The sequence below is a fragment of the Phascolarctos cinereus genome, unplaced genomic scaffold (genome assembly GCF_003287225.1).
Source record: "Phascolarctos cinereus isolate Bilbo 61053 unplaced genomic scaffold, phaCin_HiC Scaffold_1;HRSCAF=81, whole genome shotgun sequence".
NCBI classification, from domain to species: domain Eukaryota; kingdom Metazoa; phylum Chordata; class Mammalia; order Diprotodontia; family Phascolarctidae; genus Phascolarctos; species Phascolarctos cinereus.
The window spans coordinates 180,568,130-180,585,598 of NW_027555514.1; the positions used below are offsets into that span (position 1 = coordinate 180,568,130).

At 34.2% G+C, this 17,469-nt stretch overlaps 1 protein-coding gene across 3 annotated transcripts in view; it reads left to right on the plus strand.

Moving 5' to 3' along the window:
* Positions 1-9,709, plus strand: part of LMO3 (LIM domain only 3) — a 70,328-nt gene extending 60,619 nt beyond the window's left edge. For all 3 annotated transcript variants that reach the window (XM_020994368.2, XM_020994367.1, XM_020994366.2), the window contains one exon: positions 6,831-9,709. In XM_020994368.2, the coding sequence (XP_020850027.1) occupies positions 6,831-6,936 (106 nt within the window). In that variant the 3' untranslated portion in view covers positions 6,937-9,709. The remainder of the gene's footprint in view (positions 1-6,830) is intronic.
* Positions 9,710-17,469: the final 7,760 nt, after the last annotated feature.

Genomic DNA, 17,469 nt, shown 5'->3' on the forward strand with positions numbered 1-17,469 from the left:
TACTCTGAACTTAAAGGAAATATCTGAGTGTGTCTGTGTGCAATCAACATTCATTTAGTCTCAGGAATACCCAATTGAAATACAAGAAAAATTACTATGTAATTTTTCCCTGTATTAAATACATTATTATAGTACATATATTTGCAAGAAATTAATAAATTGTTTTCATCCCAGTCCTTTTGTTATTCCTTTCCTTTAAAAAAAAATGTCATCAGTACCTCAATAGCTTAAAGAATAATGTCCTCATCTGTAAAATGGGAATAATAATAGAACATATTTCTTTGGGTTGTCATGAGGATAAAATGAGATAATATTTGTTAGGTGCTTTTCAAATCTGAAAGCATTATGTAAATGCTAGCTATCATTATTATCTTGCTGGTGTGGTACTTCTTCAGTGTTAAGAGTGACCCTTCCCAGCCCTTTGACATTGTGTGATTTTTGTCTGCCTCTTTACAGAAATTATTCATAGTGGATTCCAACCAACTTCCTCCAGGCTTTGCTTGAGTTCTAAAATAAATTGCCAACAAAAGTTTTAGGGAAAGCAAAAATTACTTTCAGTAACTTAGTGTTTAAGTAAATAACATTGGAAACATAAGTTTTCTTTTATTGTAAAATATGGAAATGGTACCTGAAGGAGTTTACATTCTAATGAAGACAATATGAATGTGTGTGTGTGTGTAAACGTGTAAACGTGTGCCTGTGTGCCCTCACCTGCATTCATGTGCAAAGGGTACAGGGGAATCTTGAGGGAAATAGAGACCAAGAAGAGTCTTGTGAAGAACTTATGTCAAGAAAAAAGTGTTTCCTATAGATGATTATCTAATATGAAACTGCTGTTTTAGCAAGGAATCTTAAAGTGTAGTATAATGTTTCATATAATCCAGTTAAAAGAAGCTGTATTTTCATACTTTATTTGCTACAAGTTTTTTTGGTAAAGAACATTTATTAGACTTAATTAAAGGACACATATCATCTTTAGGTTCTTCCTCCCAAATTTCATACACACACACACACACACACATATCCATGTATATGAAGAATTTCAGTAAGTAGTCACATATGCCATTAAAATACACATTAAAGCAAGACATCTTTTTCCTAAGGGATAATTGGAAGGGCTTATCTTCCTAGTCTTTAGAGTGGGTTTTTTAACACTAGATCCTTATATACTTATAACTATAGATTATAACCTAAACATTTTTGGCTGGGACCCAGAAAAAATTGTCAAATACATCTTATTTCCAAAAGGCATGTTATTCATAGACTTATAATAATTGCATTGATTTATTACTTTGGTCTACTGATCTAAGGGTTGAACATCCCTATTCTTGCCATATTTTGTACATAAAATTAAATCATCATACAAATATTAAACCCTGCTTAAACTGTATTATGATACAAAATAATTGCATGTTGTTAATGCTATTTACAAATCATTCATCAGTTTTATTCTACCATAGAAATAAAAAAAAATGCATTCACAATTAAGTCTCTCTCTCTCTAGTAGAACTCAGTCAAGTAAGACAAACACTCCTAAATTCTGACTGTAAAACTGTTCATATTCTTATTGCTGTAAAACACTAGTATCATTATGAAAGTACCTAATATATTTCTGTTGTCGCTTCATTTATTACATGCCATAAGGGGGCTGCATATCTTTAGTGTTGGTTATGCACAATTAGCACTTAGTTATTATCTTGTCACTTTAGTCCATACAAGACAAACTTCTTTAATGCAAGAAGTCAGCTAATCTTCATCAGTCAAGCAAAGTAGGCAATTTTTGTACCCTGAATGCAAAAGGTTTTCCATATAGGTGATGCTTTTTCCTAGAAGTTAGCTTGGAAAACCAATGTCTCCAATAAAACCATGATAATTCATGGTGCTCTACTTTGGGCAGCCAAATAATTGTAATCATTTGTGTCTTTTCAAGTGAAACACAAGGCAAATTGGCAGTGATAGATAACTTTCCCTATGAGAAATTTTTTTGTTGTTTCTGAAATGAGGTATCACGTGTATTAGGTAAAGTTATTTATCAGGTTTTTATTTCAAATATTTAATTTTAAATATAATTAAAATGAAAATCTCCAACCATTAAAATCAGGTCGTGCCTTTTGAGGCCTAATTGACCCATTCACAAAATTCTAACTTTCAAAAACCTCTATTTGCAAAACTGTTACTTCTAAATATAGAAATATGTTCCAGATTACCAAAGAAAGATGAATTAAAATCTTATCTATGTGTTGTTTCTTCAGGATGAATATGTATATAGATACAACTTCTTATATGCAAATATTTCTCTCCCTTAATGATAATATGTAGCATTTCCTAATTTTAAATGAGTCAAAGTGTAATACAATGATTTAAGTTAATATCCATTAATAATTTGGTCTTTTAACATTTATTAGGATTTGAGAAAAGTCCAATGTAATTGTATCTTTTAACACCTACCTCATATGTCAGGAATAATAGAGAATAAAAAAGAAACAGCCCATAAGGGGTTGACAGTTCACTTGGGAAAAGGAGACATCACACAGAAAAACTATACAAGACAGTATAGTCAGGAAGCAAAATAAGTGGCAGAATCAGTGCTATTAGAGAGATCATTGTGTACTAAGGTACATACTGACCATTGGGGTAGTCACAAGACTTAATGGAGGAGATAAAATTCCAAGTCGTAGAAGGTGGAATGCTCCTTAAGAGTAGGGACGACTTACTTATCCTGCACAATACCATAAACATAATGGGGCTTGATAAATGTTGAAAATTTAGATAGACAGCAAAGATGATGGAGGTTATTCCAGGCAAGTAGAAAAGAATGAATGAGACATGGTATGAATGGGACAGTGGGAGGAGTTTGTTCTAGGGACTCAAGGAAATAAAGCTGGAGAGTACCAGATTACAATGTGCTTTGAATGACAGGTTAAGCATTTTCACTATGATTTGAATGGCATTGTGCTTCTACTGTAGACCTCAAAGTCATGCCAGATAAACTTGATACAATGTAGTGAGGACTTAGCACTTATTATGTGCCAGGCACTGTGCTAAGTATTGGGATTGTAAATACAAAAATTCTTCTCCCTCCATGGTCCTCACATTCTCTTCAAACATTAAGCTTCTTGAAAAATGACTTTCAATAACATCCAGAATAGTTTAGGAGGTGTCTGGAGGTCATGAGGCCAATTAGTAAGCTGTATAGTAATCCATGTAAAATGAGATAGTCTTTATGAAGTACCTGGCACATGGTAGATGCTTAATAAATGCTTCACTCCCCCCTTCTTCCACTGCCTTTGGTGATGAGGGCCAGACTAAGAAAGAGATGGCATGAAAATGCCAATAAATATTTTGCAAATATATTAACCATTTGTGCCTCACCTGTGGTCAAGCCTTCCGAGCTCCTATTGGTCTGATCAGCTGTGCACCTCGTCTCCGACATAGTGATGTCATTCTGGTCCTCTTTGAGCACGAAGGACAACAACTAACTTTGCAAATATAAAAATGTTAAAGAGATCTCTGAAATCAGCTTGGCAAATAAAGTGCCCAGTATGTTCAAAGCCCTGCTAAGCATAGGTGGAAGAAAGGTTAAATAAAATCTAGTCTCTTCCCTGCAGTTAATAATCAAGTAAAGCAAGTGATCACAATCTGAAAATGATATGTGGTGGCATTAAAATCCTTTCCAGTTGTCTGTTACCCCCAGTGTCTATCTGAAACAGAAATACAGACAGAGAAGAGAATTGGGTCCTACCTAACTGTTTTTAAAAGTGAAGGGTGGGACAGTTAAATTGCAATTGTCTGATTTAATTTGCCCTTACCCTATTAGGAAAGTTAAGAGCCGTAGCCTATTAATGACCCTTTGAGAGGGTGGTAATAATGGAAGTAAGTCCCTTTTCTTATTTTTTTCTATAGCTTTCTTTTTGCCCTTACCAAACATTATCATGCATTTAATGCAGAGGTGTTTGTTATTTATACGTTTTTAACCCATTCAGAAAGTTCTCAGTACTTTCATATGAATTCAGCTAAAAGCTAAGCTACCAAAACAACAACAAAAACCTGAGCTATACATTTTGTATACTTTTGTATTATTGGCATTGTAGGAAAAAAAAAGAGGTAAAATTATACTTTAGTCTATAAGTATTTTGGGTATGAAAATGGTAAACTTTTTATCTATTCCAAAGTTATCAGGGCAGGGATCTTTTCAATGGTTTGAATTTTCAGTAAAATTAATTTAAAATTATTTTACATAGAACTGTATTCTACTACTCTATATTTTCTAATTTATTCCAATATCTTATATTTTCAAGTGTGAGAGCAATAACATTGATGTAGTAAAACACTAGCTTCATAATTTTAACATTTATACATAAATTCCAATATTTAAACCAATCCTAGAATTTCAAAATTACTTTATAAGTTCATGTTTTCCCCTTTTTGAACTTTGTAGGCTTTCAGAGAGTATAAATATTATATATAAATATGCAATTTGCTGACCCCTTTTAGGGCCCAGAGACAAGGTTCTGGTTCTTAATAGCTGTGTAACCCTGGGCAAGTCACTTAATCTGACTGTGTTAGACTAGAACTTCCAAGATCCCTTTCCTCTCTAAATATGTGGTCCTATGATATCTATAACAAATATTTCAAAGCATGAGACAAAATGGTGAAGTTAAAAACACTGGACTTGGAATCAAAAGATACAGGTTGAGTCTCAGTTCATTTATTTTGAGCTTTAGGACCTAATTCTAAGGGAAGAGCCTGGTAAATCATAATGCTATGTAAATGTGAGGAACTGTTTACTGCTATGAAGACTTTAGTGCAATGATAAACATCAATATGTATTTGGAGAATAACACTTTCATAGTCTGTAAAGGGGGAAAAAGTATTTTTCAAAGATAAAAATAACAGTCTGACTAGCTATGGTTTTGATAGCTGATGTGTTTTCATTTATCTTAATATAAATTTGGTTATACTAAAGTGAATTTTGTAACACTTTAAGGTTAATTAGAGGGGATGAGAAGAGTATCTAGGATATTCATTTTAGTCTGGAAACAAACTCATAAAGCATAAAGAATAGTTTTAAAAGCTTTAGTTTTGACATAAGTATTGATTGTATTAAGTAATTAATATTCACTCCAGCAAAACATATTGTTGGTTTTGAATTATAGTATGTACATAGTATGCATTCTATTTTGTTCCATCTCTGGGAAATTTTTGTTTTGGATGGAAATGTAATAGATATTCTCCTAGCCAAACATTTTTATTTTTCTGTTTTTGAGTTTGCTTTTAGTTACCAGTATATAATCTAAGACCAAGATTCATTTATTAGAGTAACACTTCTTACATCATTTAAAATTATCATATAATTTACAACTAGTGAAGGTAAGAAAAAAGCTCGAAAGCAAACTGTTTAAAGTTCATTATATCAGCCTTGACCTCTAATAACGCCAGGATTTCAAGATCATTGCATAAGCTCTCCTTTCAATCGACAGCATCAGCAGGCAGCAATCCTAGAGGAGGGGGGAAAAATATACTCCATAAATAAACAGACCAATTTTCCTTTAAGAGGAAAAACTAATTCTTTTCATTCCACTTTTTTATTGTGCGATTCCCCCCTATCTACTTTAGCGTAAGGATAAATTTCCAAAACTACCCAGTTGGAAAATAAATGGGTTCATTGTTTGTCCAGCATTCCAATCTTTGCAAATGTAAATCAGTCCAACTGCTACTCATTGAAGCCTCCAACTTCACAAAACATTAAAGGGTAGCTTTCAATACACAATTTAATCTGACAATCCACTTAGATTTCTACTTGAACATCATTAGAAATTGACTGTCTGATAAAGAGAGGCCACTATCAAAGGTCAGTCAGGTCAACTTGTATAATTATATGTCTGTTATACTGGGTCAACTATAGCAGACACTACTGTTTGAAGGTTAAATTGTTACAATTAAATACATATATAAACCTTCCCTCCACCCCCCACATAGCTGCTGAGATGTGGTTAAATCAACTCTAAACACTATAAGCATTTATTTCTCACCCCAATGGTGAATAAAGTCTCATCATTTAGAAATTCTGCCACTACCCCCCCAACAAAAAGCCTCTATTAAGAATATTATTGTCTAAAATAGATTAAACATTGCTTTATGAAGTAAAATGCATAATTAGCTAATGAAAATGGTTTGCTTTATTCACACCAATGTTCCCTGTGTTAAACTCTTTTGTTTTAAGTTGAAATACTGTAAGAAATGCCACTGTAAATTTTTCGTTGTTGGTGAACTTGCCACAAACAAGGAATATTACCCTGCAGCATAATCTGTTAAAGGAACTTTCATACTACAAACCTACTTTTTTTCACTTATAAAATCATTAAAATTTAAATGTTTTAACAAATAGAAAGTGTTAAAAGAGGCTTAATTTTTGATTGGCCCAGTTATTTTAATATCATTTTTTTCCTTTTTACAATGTGGATAAATGGACAAAACAATATAAATGCTTTTATATTCTTTCTAGGAAAGCAATAAAGTTCTACTTGTTTTTCAAGTAAATAGTTTTTATATATGCTCACCCTAAATAAACCTGTTGTACTAATATGGGCCTGCTGCGCAGACAGCTTACCTCTAGGTAAGATTTCTCTTAAGATTGAAGATTAAAATTAGAAATAATCATGTAATGTTTCAGTAAAGTGCTAAATGGCCTCATTGTGATAAAGCATTGTCTAAGCCAAATTTCAGATTTATAGAATTATGTCATTGATATAGAACCATATTTTTAAACTGTGACTCTACAATGAAATGGCCGTAAATCTGTCAAAATGATTTTTTAAATATATTTTCAGATTTTGTGTCGGAGACAAATTTTTCTTAAAGAATAACATGATCCTTTGCCAGACGGACTATGAGGAGGGTTTGATGAAAGAAGGTTATGCACCCCAGGTTCGCTGATCTATCAACGTCACCCCACTAAGAATACAAAGCACTACATTCTTTTATCTTTTTTGCTCAAAATGTATATAAGAATTGACACAGGAACTTATTGGATAGCATAGATATAGAAAAACAGGATGATCGTGTGGAATAAAAGGAGGACTGCAACTGTATGTAGTGAAATTGCTCCCGTTCAGAGTTGAATGTTTATTATTAAAAAACAAAAGGTAATGTACATATCGTCAGATTCTCTTGCTTGCTCTTTGTTTTGTGTCATTTGGCATGAGATGTTTATTTTGGACTATTGTATATAATGTATTGTAATATTTGAAGCACAAATGTAATACAGTTTTATTGTGTTACCATTTGTGTTTGGTTTTGCTTCTTTGTATTGTTGCATTTAGTACAATCAGTGTTTAAACTTCTTGTATATTTATGCTTTCTGTATCTACCAGCTATTTTAAATGAGCTGTAACTTTCTATTCAAAACATTAAAGGGTAAATCCCAGTAAATGCTACACACATAGATAAAGCAAGTCTATCTATGTTAAATATTTAAGAAAACAAAAGTATTCTAGCAGCATCCACTACTACTGCCACTATGATGAAGGGTCTTGTCAGTGTTTTCCTTATAAGACCCCTATTTTCAGGGGCTTAAAGATCAGCTTTTGAAAAAATGCATAAAAGTTTCATCTAAAAGTAATTTTATTTTTTGTCCACTTGGAGAAAGTGGCATTTTTACAATGTATCTTTAAATCATGAAAATACTTATTAATGATTTTGGATTCTTGTGCTCAACCCTCTTAATATGTTTCATGATTTTTGCCAGCCTTTAGTCCCCTTTACAAACTAGTGCCTTTGGTTGTCATGTATTTTTTCCCAAAGGATTAATTTAGAAAAATGTTACTACCACAGTGTAGTAACTTAGAAAAATATCAAAGTTCTTGTAAAAACTTAAAGTAACACGTTACCCTTGATTTTTACACACAATCTGAGGTCTTTTAAAAAATATTTAGAATTGCACATAAATTTGCTGAAGTCTTATTTCTATACAGCGAAGCCATGGCATCCTCTCAGCAGTGTTACTTATGTCTCAGAACTGGATAATGTCTATTAAGACCAATTGAAAGAAGAGAAACAAAGATTGGATAAAACACTATAAAACTGGTTATATTTTATTCTGCATTCTACCATCCTTTTAACATTCCAAACAGATCACTTTTAAACTTGTTCCTCACCCTGCCGACTGTTTTTATTTAAATTTAAAGCAACTATTCACTCAAAATTCATCACAGAGACACTGGAAATCTGTCATTCCTTTTTTTTTTTAAGGAGTGAAATATTGTTTCTAGGCTTACCTCATAGTTTGCAAGTAAACAGGTTTATAGAAGACAGAACAATTATGGAAGATGTGAAGACATGATCTCCTCTTGGGTGGGATTCATTCCATTCAGTCACTAAAGCTGTTCTCACACAGGCACAATGAAGCATATAATTTGCGAAAGCAAATGTGGTGCTATTAACATTTTGTTTTTGTTTTGCTGTGCCTATAGAGTGAATTTAGGTTTTACAAAGATGTTTAATCCTACAAATATACAAAGAATGGAAGTTAAGGGTAATGAATGCATCTTATATCTGTTTTGTTTTGCTTTGTTTTGGTCAAAAGTATATTTTCAGACTGCTAGTCTGGATGTGAGGTGTTTGAGAACTTGAATTTAAAGCAAAGCTTCATAATCAGTGTGCATTTAAATCTGGAGGAAATATACACATGTACACATTTTCTCAATACTTGCCAAAGGTTATTTTAAAGAGAAGTTAATACTTTGGAAAATGAAGATAAGCGTTTTAATCATATTTCATAGTAAATAGTTATGCATTGAATATCACAAAAGTGTAATTAGTACAGAGACTAAAATTCCAGGTGAAAGTTACTTACTCTATGAAGAGAGAGACTTTTCTGGAAAGAAGGGAAGAAGTGGCTTTCATAATATTGCCATGTTATTCTTGTTGGAGAGTTATTTGAGGTAACATTAAATCTAATATTGACTTTCACAATGTAAATTATTTTACATATTGTTAATATATCAAAATACCTAAGGTAAATTGTGAGCAAGCTTCATCTTGTTGTAGAAGACATTCCTGTAACAGATGGATCGTTGGACTAGATTGGCCTCTCAGGTCTCTTCTGATTCTTTCATCTAATTTTAGGTACTCACTGCCAAAAGGCCAAACTTATTTCTCCTTTTTACTTCTTTTCTAGTACTTCAAAATTCTTATACTTATGAGGAAAATAGATGAACTGAATTATTTATTATACCCTCAATATGAATAAATTAAGATCTTAATCTTAGAAACTTAATTTCAGAGAATTTACACATCGACTCCTTAGGTCAGCATCCACCTTTCACCTTTAATGGTGACTTTTTTTTAAACCTTGTCCAACCAGGTTGTCTACGGTACACTATTCAGATTCACTGGATTGTGGCAAGTTTCCTCTTTACTTTGTCTTATGTAGATTTCACATTACACTTCATTTTCCAATCCTCCAGTACTAGAATCCACTTAGTTTTGTTTTGTTTTTTAAAGAAAAGACAGTTCCATTCACAACATATTTCTTATAAAATCTTTATGTTGAAGGATCAGGGAAGCTCCACGTCTCAAGAACACTGACCAAGTTATAAGCTAAAATGTTTGTAATTTTACTTTCATTTTGCTTAATAAATATCTTCTGATCTCTTTCATCCATTTTTATACTTGGATTTATGCTTTTAATAAAAAGGTTATAACACTGCTTCAATTGCATTTAATTGTCAGAAGGTTAGGTGATCTATAGAAAGCTTAAACTAAGCCTATGGAAGAGGAGGAAGATGCTTAAATGCACTGACATACTTGTGGTTATGGGTTAGTCTGAAGAGATAAAGTTTTCCCACAATATTGTATTTAGTATCTCAGGAATAGGTGGATTTATATAGTAGAGGAAAATTGTCAAAATTGAACATAACTGGCAAAATTTTATACATCTAACTGTAACCAATCCATTTTGAAATTATCATTTGAAATTATTATTAATTAGTTTATTCTCAGGATAAGATTATCCATTTTATCTAATAAATTTAGAAAAAAATCCCACTAAATTCTAGGGTGTGGATTTCCCCCCTAAATAAGTTATTGCTTAAATGAAGCAAAGCATCCACGAGTAAAATTACAATTCTGGTGGTGGTGGTTGTTTTTGGAGTGCGGGGGAATTAGAAGTGTGTGAATATTAACTAGTTCGAGAAATTATATGTACACCAAACCTATTTAGTGTTCACTTAAGTAAATTTCAATACAATCTGTGATTTTATTTTAATAGACTATAAACAAAGCAGTAACTAGGAATTTTTTCACATGTGGAAAGAGGTAGAAAATGCATTCTCAGTTGGGGAAGGGATGTGGGGTGATATCAGTGGGGGGGGGAAGAGGTACTTCATCTAGTTCCAGTCCAATAAGAATTTTAAAAATACCTACTATGCGCAAGGCATTGGAGATACAAAGATAAATGAGATAGTCCTTTTCCTCCAGGAGTTTCTGGGGGGGGGGAGGCGGTACGGGGAAGGGGAGATACAACATGTAAATAGGTAAGCATATACATGAACATTCGAAGGAAATAAGTAGAGGGATCAGAAAAGGTTTACTGTAGGAAACGATCCATGAGCCATTTGCAATGAAAGATTCTAAAAGGTGGAGATAAGAGGAGAATGGGCACTTCAGGCATAGGAACAGTCTATGCCAAGACCCAGGATCAAGATATGGAATGGCCAATTTATGAGACAGCAAGTTGGTTACGTTGGCTGGCGCATAGAGGGAAGGAGAGAGACATAAAAGTCATCTTCAAAGATAGATGGGACTCAGGTTGTGGAAGTTTTAAAATACCAAGATGATTTGTATTTTTATTCTAAAGGCCATAGGAGCCACGGGATGTTACTGAGTAATTAGGTGGCTCTTAAGCTTTGCAAAGATTGTTTTTGGTTTTGTGGTAAGGATGACATCATATGGGGAAAGGCACAGAACTGGAAATCCAATTAGCTTTTCCAGTAGGCTTGAGAAGAACTGATGAGGCTCTAAATTGGTAGAGAGATAATTGTGAGTGTAGAGAGGTGGTTGATGTGAGAGTTGTGAAAGCAGGAGCAAAAATACTTTGCAATAATTTGGTTCTAAGTGTTCAGAGAGAGGGAAATGTCAAGGACAATGCTGAAGTGGCAAACACGGGTGGGCTGAAGAATTGTAGTGTCCTCAACAGAAACAGGCAAGTTTAGAGGAAAGGTGGTCTTATGGAATGATAAGTACTATTTTAAGTAGGTTGTGTCTGAGACATCTCTGGGACAGTCATTTGAAGACATCTGATAGAAGGCTGGTATTTAGGGGTGGATGTATAGAATCATAAATTTCAATCTGAAGAGATCTTAGAAGTCATCTATAATACTTCAGTACCCTCATTTTTAGAAAAAGATAAAACTGAGGCCCAGATAGTTTGACTAGCTCAAGCCCACACAGGTAGTGTCAGAGGTATGGGAATCCTCTTAAAAGAGATGCAATACTAAGAATGTAAAAAAAAAAAGTGTGAGACCAGAAGAATCTAGGGTACTTTTTCTTATATCCTGTACATGATAATTCATATCCTGCCTATGGTCTCATGCAGAAACCCAGTGCACCCCATCTATACCTCCATCTCTTAGAATTCCTTGTGATGATTTATCCCTTTAAGACTTAGCTCCTACATGAGGCTTTTTTATGATCCCCTAGCCTAGTTGCTAGTGCCTCATTGCTCATTGTATTTTTATACTGATTTATCTGTGTTCCTTTTGTTCATTTTCCCTCCTTCCATGACCCCAACCCCAGAATGTAAATTCTTTGAGCACAGGGGACTACTTCCCACATACTTTCAACATCACAACTTTCTCTATTGCAGTTTAGATACATTGGGGGTCCGCATTAGAAATTAAATGGGAATTTGGGGGTAGTTTTGTAGAAGCCACAGACACCATGCAAAGTCTAGCAGATGACAGGGTCTATGACCAAATACATAACCCACATTTTACAATAGGGTACTGTAAACACTCCATAAAAGAAAAAGAAAAATTTAGACTTCTCTGGTTTCTAAGGGAGGGCCAAAAATTTTACGTGGATTTTCCACACCTCAGGGGCCATGCTACTAAACCATGATGTGGAAGGAATACATGTATTTCATTTCTGTCTAACAAAGTGACGGATAGGAAACGTCAAATTGAGGAAACTCCTTTCTCCCCAAGCAGGTCATCATGGAGAGCACCATTATAGCTAGTAGTCTTAGAGAACTACTTAGAGCATTTTAGAGGCCAGTAGCTTGCCTAGAGTCACAAAAGCTAGTTTGTGTCTTCTCAAGACACAAGACGGAACTTTGCCAAGAGACACTCTATGCCGTGCTGCCTTGCACATATAAGTGTTCACATATTTTGGGGACAGGGCACGGATAATGATCCAGCAAAGGGACCTGGACTGATCAGACATCAAGGAAGAGAAAAAGGAGAGAATATCATCATGAAAACCAGAGATGATCAGTGGTGTCAAATGCTGCAGGGAGGTCAGGGAAGGATAAGCCCTCAGAAAAGGCTATTAGATTTAATAATATAGAAATCTTTGATCATCCATCCTCCACTACACTTCTATTTGTCTTCTTATCAACCCCCTAACACTATGTTCATTCATACCCACTCCTTTGCTTATATACTCAACTCGGATTACTGGCGTGTCATTTTTGTTTTTCTCCCATGTGTATAGAACAGGAATTTTAATACGGACCTTAGCTTCTGTTCCTCCAGGAAGCCTTCTCTGACCATTCCAATCCAATCAGCAAGCATTTATTGCATATTAAACTGTCCCAGTTTCTGGGGTGACAAGGACAAAATTGAATAGTCCTTGCCTTCCGATACTATATGTTTTCTTGGCGAAGATATGCATGTAAATAAGTATATAAAAAGGGTAAGTTAGAGAGAGAGAGAGAGAGAGAGCAAAGTGAAAGAGCATCAAGAAAGGTTTCATGTATATGTCACTTGAAGTAAGTTTAAGGAAATGAGGCATTCTAAGAGATGAAGGTGAAGTATCCTTAATTGTGTAATGTTTTCATGATTATTAATTGTATATGCTTCATTAGTGCAGAACACTTGCATTTCCTCAACCCTTCTAATATCTTTTATCTGACACATAATATCTGATGCATCGAAGAAGCCTTCAGATTCAACTTACAATGGAAAATTTTTTTAAAAAATAAATAAATTCAGGAGAGACTAATCTTCTAGAGTGCTCAGTTTGGAACTCAGATGGCAAGGGCTTGAGCACTGAGTCGCAAATACATAGATGTCTTTTTAGAGGAGTTGGGTTGGAAAAGGTGAGAGCAAGATAAATGCATATATGTGTGTATATGCTGATTGATATTGGTATGTACATACAGAAACAGAGAGACAAAGAATGACAGCACTTGAAAGGTTTCTAACTCACATGTCATCTCAACTCATCCTTAGTTTCAGTCCTGTAAGGTAGATGCTATTGTTACCTCCAATTTCCAGTTCAAGCATCTGGGTCTAAGAGAGGTAAAGAGACTCCCCTCCTCCTTCCTCCAACCCTTACACACCATATTTATTCTGCAAGTGAGTGGTCATCCTGACTCTAAGTCCATTATTTTATTGATCATGCCACACTGGATGATAGACAAAATGGCTTATGGGAGGGTGATAACACAGGGAAGACAGGACCACCAGTACTTCAAGCTTCTTCGGCAAACTAGGTTTGTTCCCTGACCTGCTTGCCCTCCAGAAAGCCAGTGGGGCCTCATCCAATGGGACCCTTTTAAAATGTCTCTATAGTTATGTATATTTTTCTCAAATCTTCTAGTAAGGAGTATATATTTAGCATGTCATGGATATAAAAGCCTAGGAAAATCTCAAGAAATCACCCTGGAGATGAAGAAGACATGGGTCATGCATCTTCTCTTTCTGGGCCCACTGTGCTCAAACATCTAAGCCAGAAGTAGGGCACACATATGGGAATGTCAGGCAGTACTTCTTGCACCTCTGGCTATGTATACAACTTTTTCTCACAAACACAGTAAGAAATGATTGTGGTGATAATAATGATGATGGGTGATTGAGGTGTTTTAAATAATAGTGATATTCTTTAAGGCAATGGAAAGAAAAGCATTACTCCATTATGCAACAGTTTGTGTGGCTTGGGGACAAGGGGGGAAGATACTTAAATGTCTTTGATACGTATTGATACCTTTTTAAAGTGCCTTTATATTGATGCACATTCTTTTCAAACCTCCCAGTAATGGGTATATATTTGCCATGTCTTGGTTATGAAGCTTAGGAAAATCTCAATTTATTCAGAGAATTTTCCCACAAATTATTCATTAACTCAATAGTCCATAATAGAAAAGATCAATGAAAAAAGTTTAGCCTTATTTTGATTACAATGTTGCTCTTACAAGTGGAGCTACTTCCTTTTCATCACCATTTGCAATTGGCTCATTATTGGGCTGAAAACAGTATCATATTTAACACATGACCATAGGTAATAATAGCTAGCTAGCTAATAATAACTAGAATTTAAATAATGCTTTAGCATTTGCAAAGCACTTTACATGTGTAATTCCATGTGATTTTGTGTGATTAGCTTCATAAATGAAAAATATGGAAAATCTGTTACATACAGGGGTTTATATAGTGTCAGAAGTAAAAGACAAGCCTCCCTGGACCCAAAGATTTTGCTACAACTTTCTTATATAGCTCAACTGATTAAAGTTTAATGCATTTCTAGTTATTAATATGTTTTGTTTTTACATGTCTAATAAAGGTTAAATCTTCCACTTAAAAACAGTGTTCATAGACTTAGAAATTCCACTCTGCTTTGAAATTCCTCATGTTTTAATCTGGCATTTTCCTGAAGTTAGTATAATTTGCTTAACATCACTATTGAAACCACCCCTTATACCATTAAATTTTTGCTTATGGAGTAGGGGATAAGGTGCAATACGAAAAGAAAGCTTTCAAAAATCCAATACTTGCAAAATGACCAGGCTCAATTCTTAGCACATAGCACTCAATAAATATTTGTTGACTGACTGTCTGAATAAAGTTGCTCCATTATCTTGTGTCTGGTAAATGCCATAACAATACCTTTTAATATAATTAGGGTAGTTTCTTTGAGTAAGGAGTGTTGATTAGCCTATGGCAGATGTTAACAATTAAACATTTAATTTTTGTTTTAATTTAACTTTGTTTAATTTTAATTTAAAAGATTTGTTTTTAAAATAAAAAATGTAAATTCAATGATCCACATATCTGGGTTTAAAAGTTATGGAATACATAAAACTATAAGGTTGAAGTAGTTTAGGTCATCTAGGTGTCATATATGTAAGTTCAGATCATTGTCATCAAAAGTAAACTGGAATTATACTTTTTTTTTTACCACTGGAGTTGTATGAAATCTGTATAGCACATCTCTTCACTATAAACAATTCCCTGCTTCAAGATTGTGATCTTACTGATTCATTCAGTCCCTACAGGATGTCCCTTTCCATTTGTATATGCTGTCTTATTCTGAAAGACTTTTGTATATATACTCCTTGGTCCACCCAATGTACTGGGAGCTTTCTAGTTTTCCTGACAATGAATGGATGCCGATGTGAGGTGTATATACATTGCTCTGGCCACCTGACTAATTTTATTTTCAGCTATATAGGAATGAATGTATACATACATACATACACACATCATGATTGTATATGTATAAACATACATATGTGTATATGTATGCAGTATGTTTATGATATGTGTGTCTATACATGTATATGCACACTAATACAGATCCACTTGCAATCCCATTATCCTATACTACACATTTCCAGCTTGTCCATGACTTTACTAAAGTGACTAGAATAGAATTCTGATAGGAAAGAGAATAATTGAACTATTACTTTCACTTAGGAAAACTATAAAGTCATTCTTTATGTAGCCTAAGTTACCATTAGAATTGCTAATATGATGGAAATGCTATATCAAAGTTTTGACTCAAAGATTTCTGTGCTAGGGAAATACCCCAAGAAGGTCAAAGACATAAAGAATGATCCCCAGATACAACAAAATATGCATAGCATCAATTTTTTGAGATAGAGGAGACATTCTTCAAACAAAGTAGACATTCATCTGTTTTGGAATGGTTAAACAAACTATGGACCATATGTAAAATGAAATATTACTATATTGTAAGAAATGGTGAATGTGAGGAAAGCATGGAATATCATATCAATGATTACAAAGTGAAGTAGAGCCAGGAAAAGAATGAGCAAAGTAACAACATAAATGGAGGGAAAAGAATATTAAACTGAACTATGTATAATTATAATTATTGACCTTGTCCGAAGTGAAAAGATGAGAAAATGAACCTTCCCTTTTTCTTTGCAGAGGTGGGGGACTATGAATGTATGTTGTGGAGTATTATGTGCACTGGCAGACTTGGGTGATGTATTCATTAGTTTTAGTGAATCACATCCCTCTCTCCTCCTTTTTTTTCTGTTTGTTCTTTTGTAACTGGCATATGTCACAGCAGAACAAAATTGGCTAAGTACTTGCTTTTTTTTTTTAAGCTTGTTCCATTTAACACAAAAAAGGGAAAAGCTGTTTCTTCCCAGAAGACACCTTTCTCCTCCAAACTATGTGGCTCCAGGGCTTGACTTTCTTAGCTCATTCCCCACTTACTCCAATTTTTGCTCCTCTCATTGGAGGCTGGAGATTCTTCTAGAGCTCCCACATTCAAAGCAACCTGGCGTGGCTGCAACAAAGTGCTCATTTAGCCTAGGAACTGGAAGGAAACCCCTAGATCCGGTTAAAATTGTGTCATTTTGGAAAGTTTATCAAATATAATTAACAAAAAATAATCACCACACAGTTTTCTCACAATTAACTCATTTACAGCAAGGTACCAAAACATTTTAGACAGAACCTCAAAACTCTGACCTGGTTAAATTTTATACATTTTCAGCTGACTTCTGGTATCCTCCATTAGTACTCTTTCCCAGTATGTAATAGATAGAGAGATATACAATACAAAGCATTCCTTCTTTGATTGTGAATTTTATGTCAATGAAAGGAATTGAATCAAAAGTTACAAAGATTTTTAAAAAACAGAAACTTAGGAGTAAAATCCCTGCTGTTTATAGGCAGACATAAAAATAAAATAGAAAAGAGTGAGCTGAAGCACATCACTAGCCTCTCAAAGAATGAGGTGCAATTCATTCTCTTCTCAGCTGGAAATGTGCATCAGTAAAGATAGCTTAACATCTCCAGAAACTATTTTGACCACATAACCCCAATTCCCATTCTAAATGCACACTCTGTTCCTGTTGATCACTCACTTACATTAGCAAAGTTCTTTTCTGTCTTCATTTTCCCCAAAGTTGCAAATTCTTGTCTTTCACACTGTTGCCATTTCACACAACCTGCTTCCCCCACTCCCCCAAAGTCCCAAGGCTTATTCTCA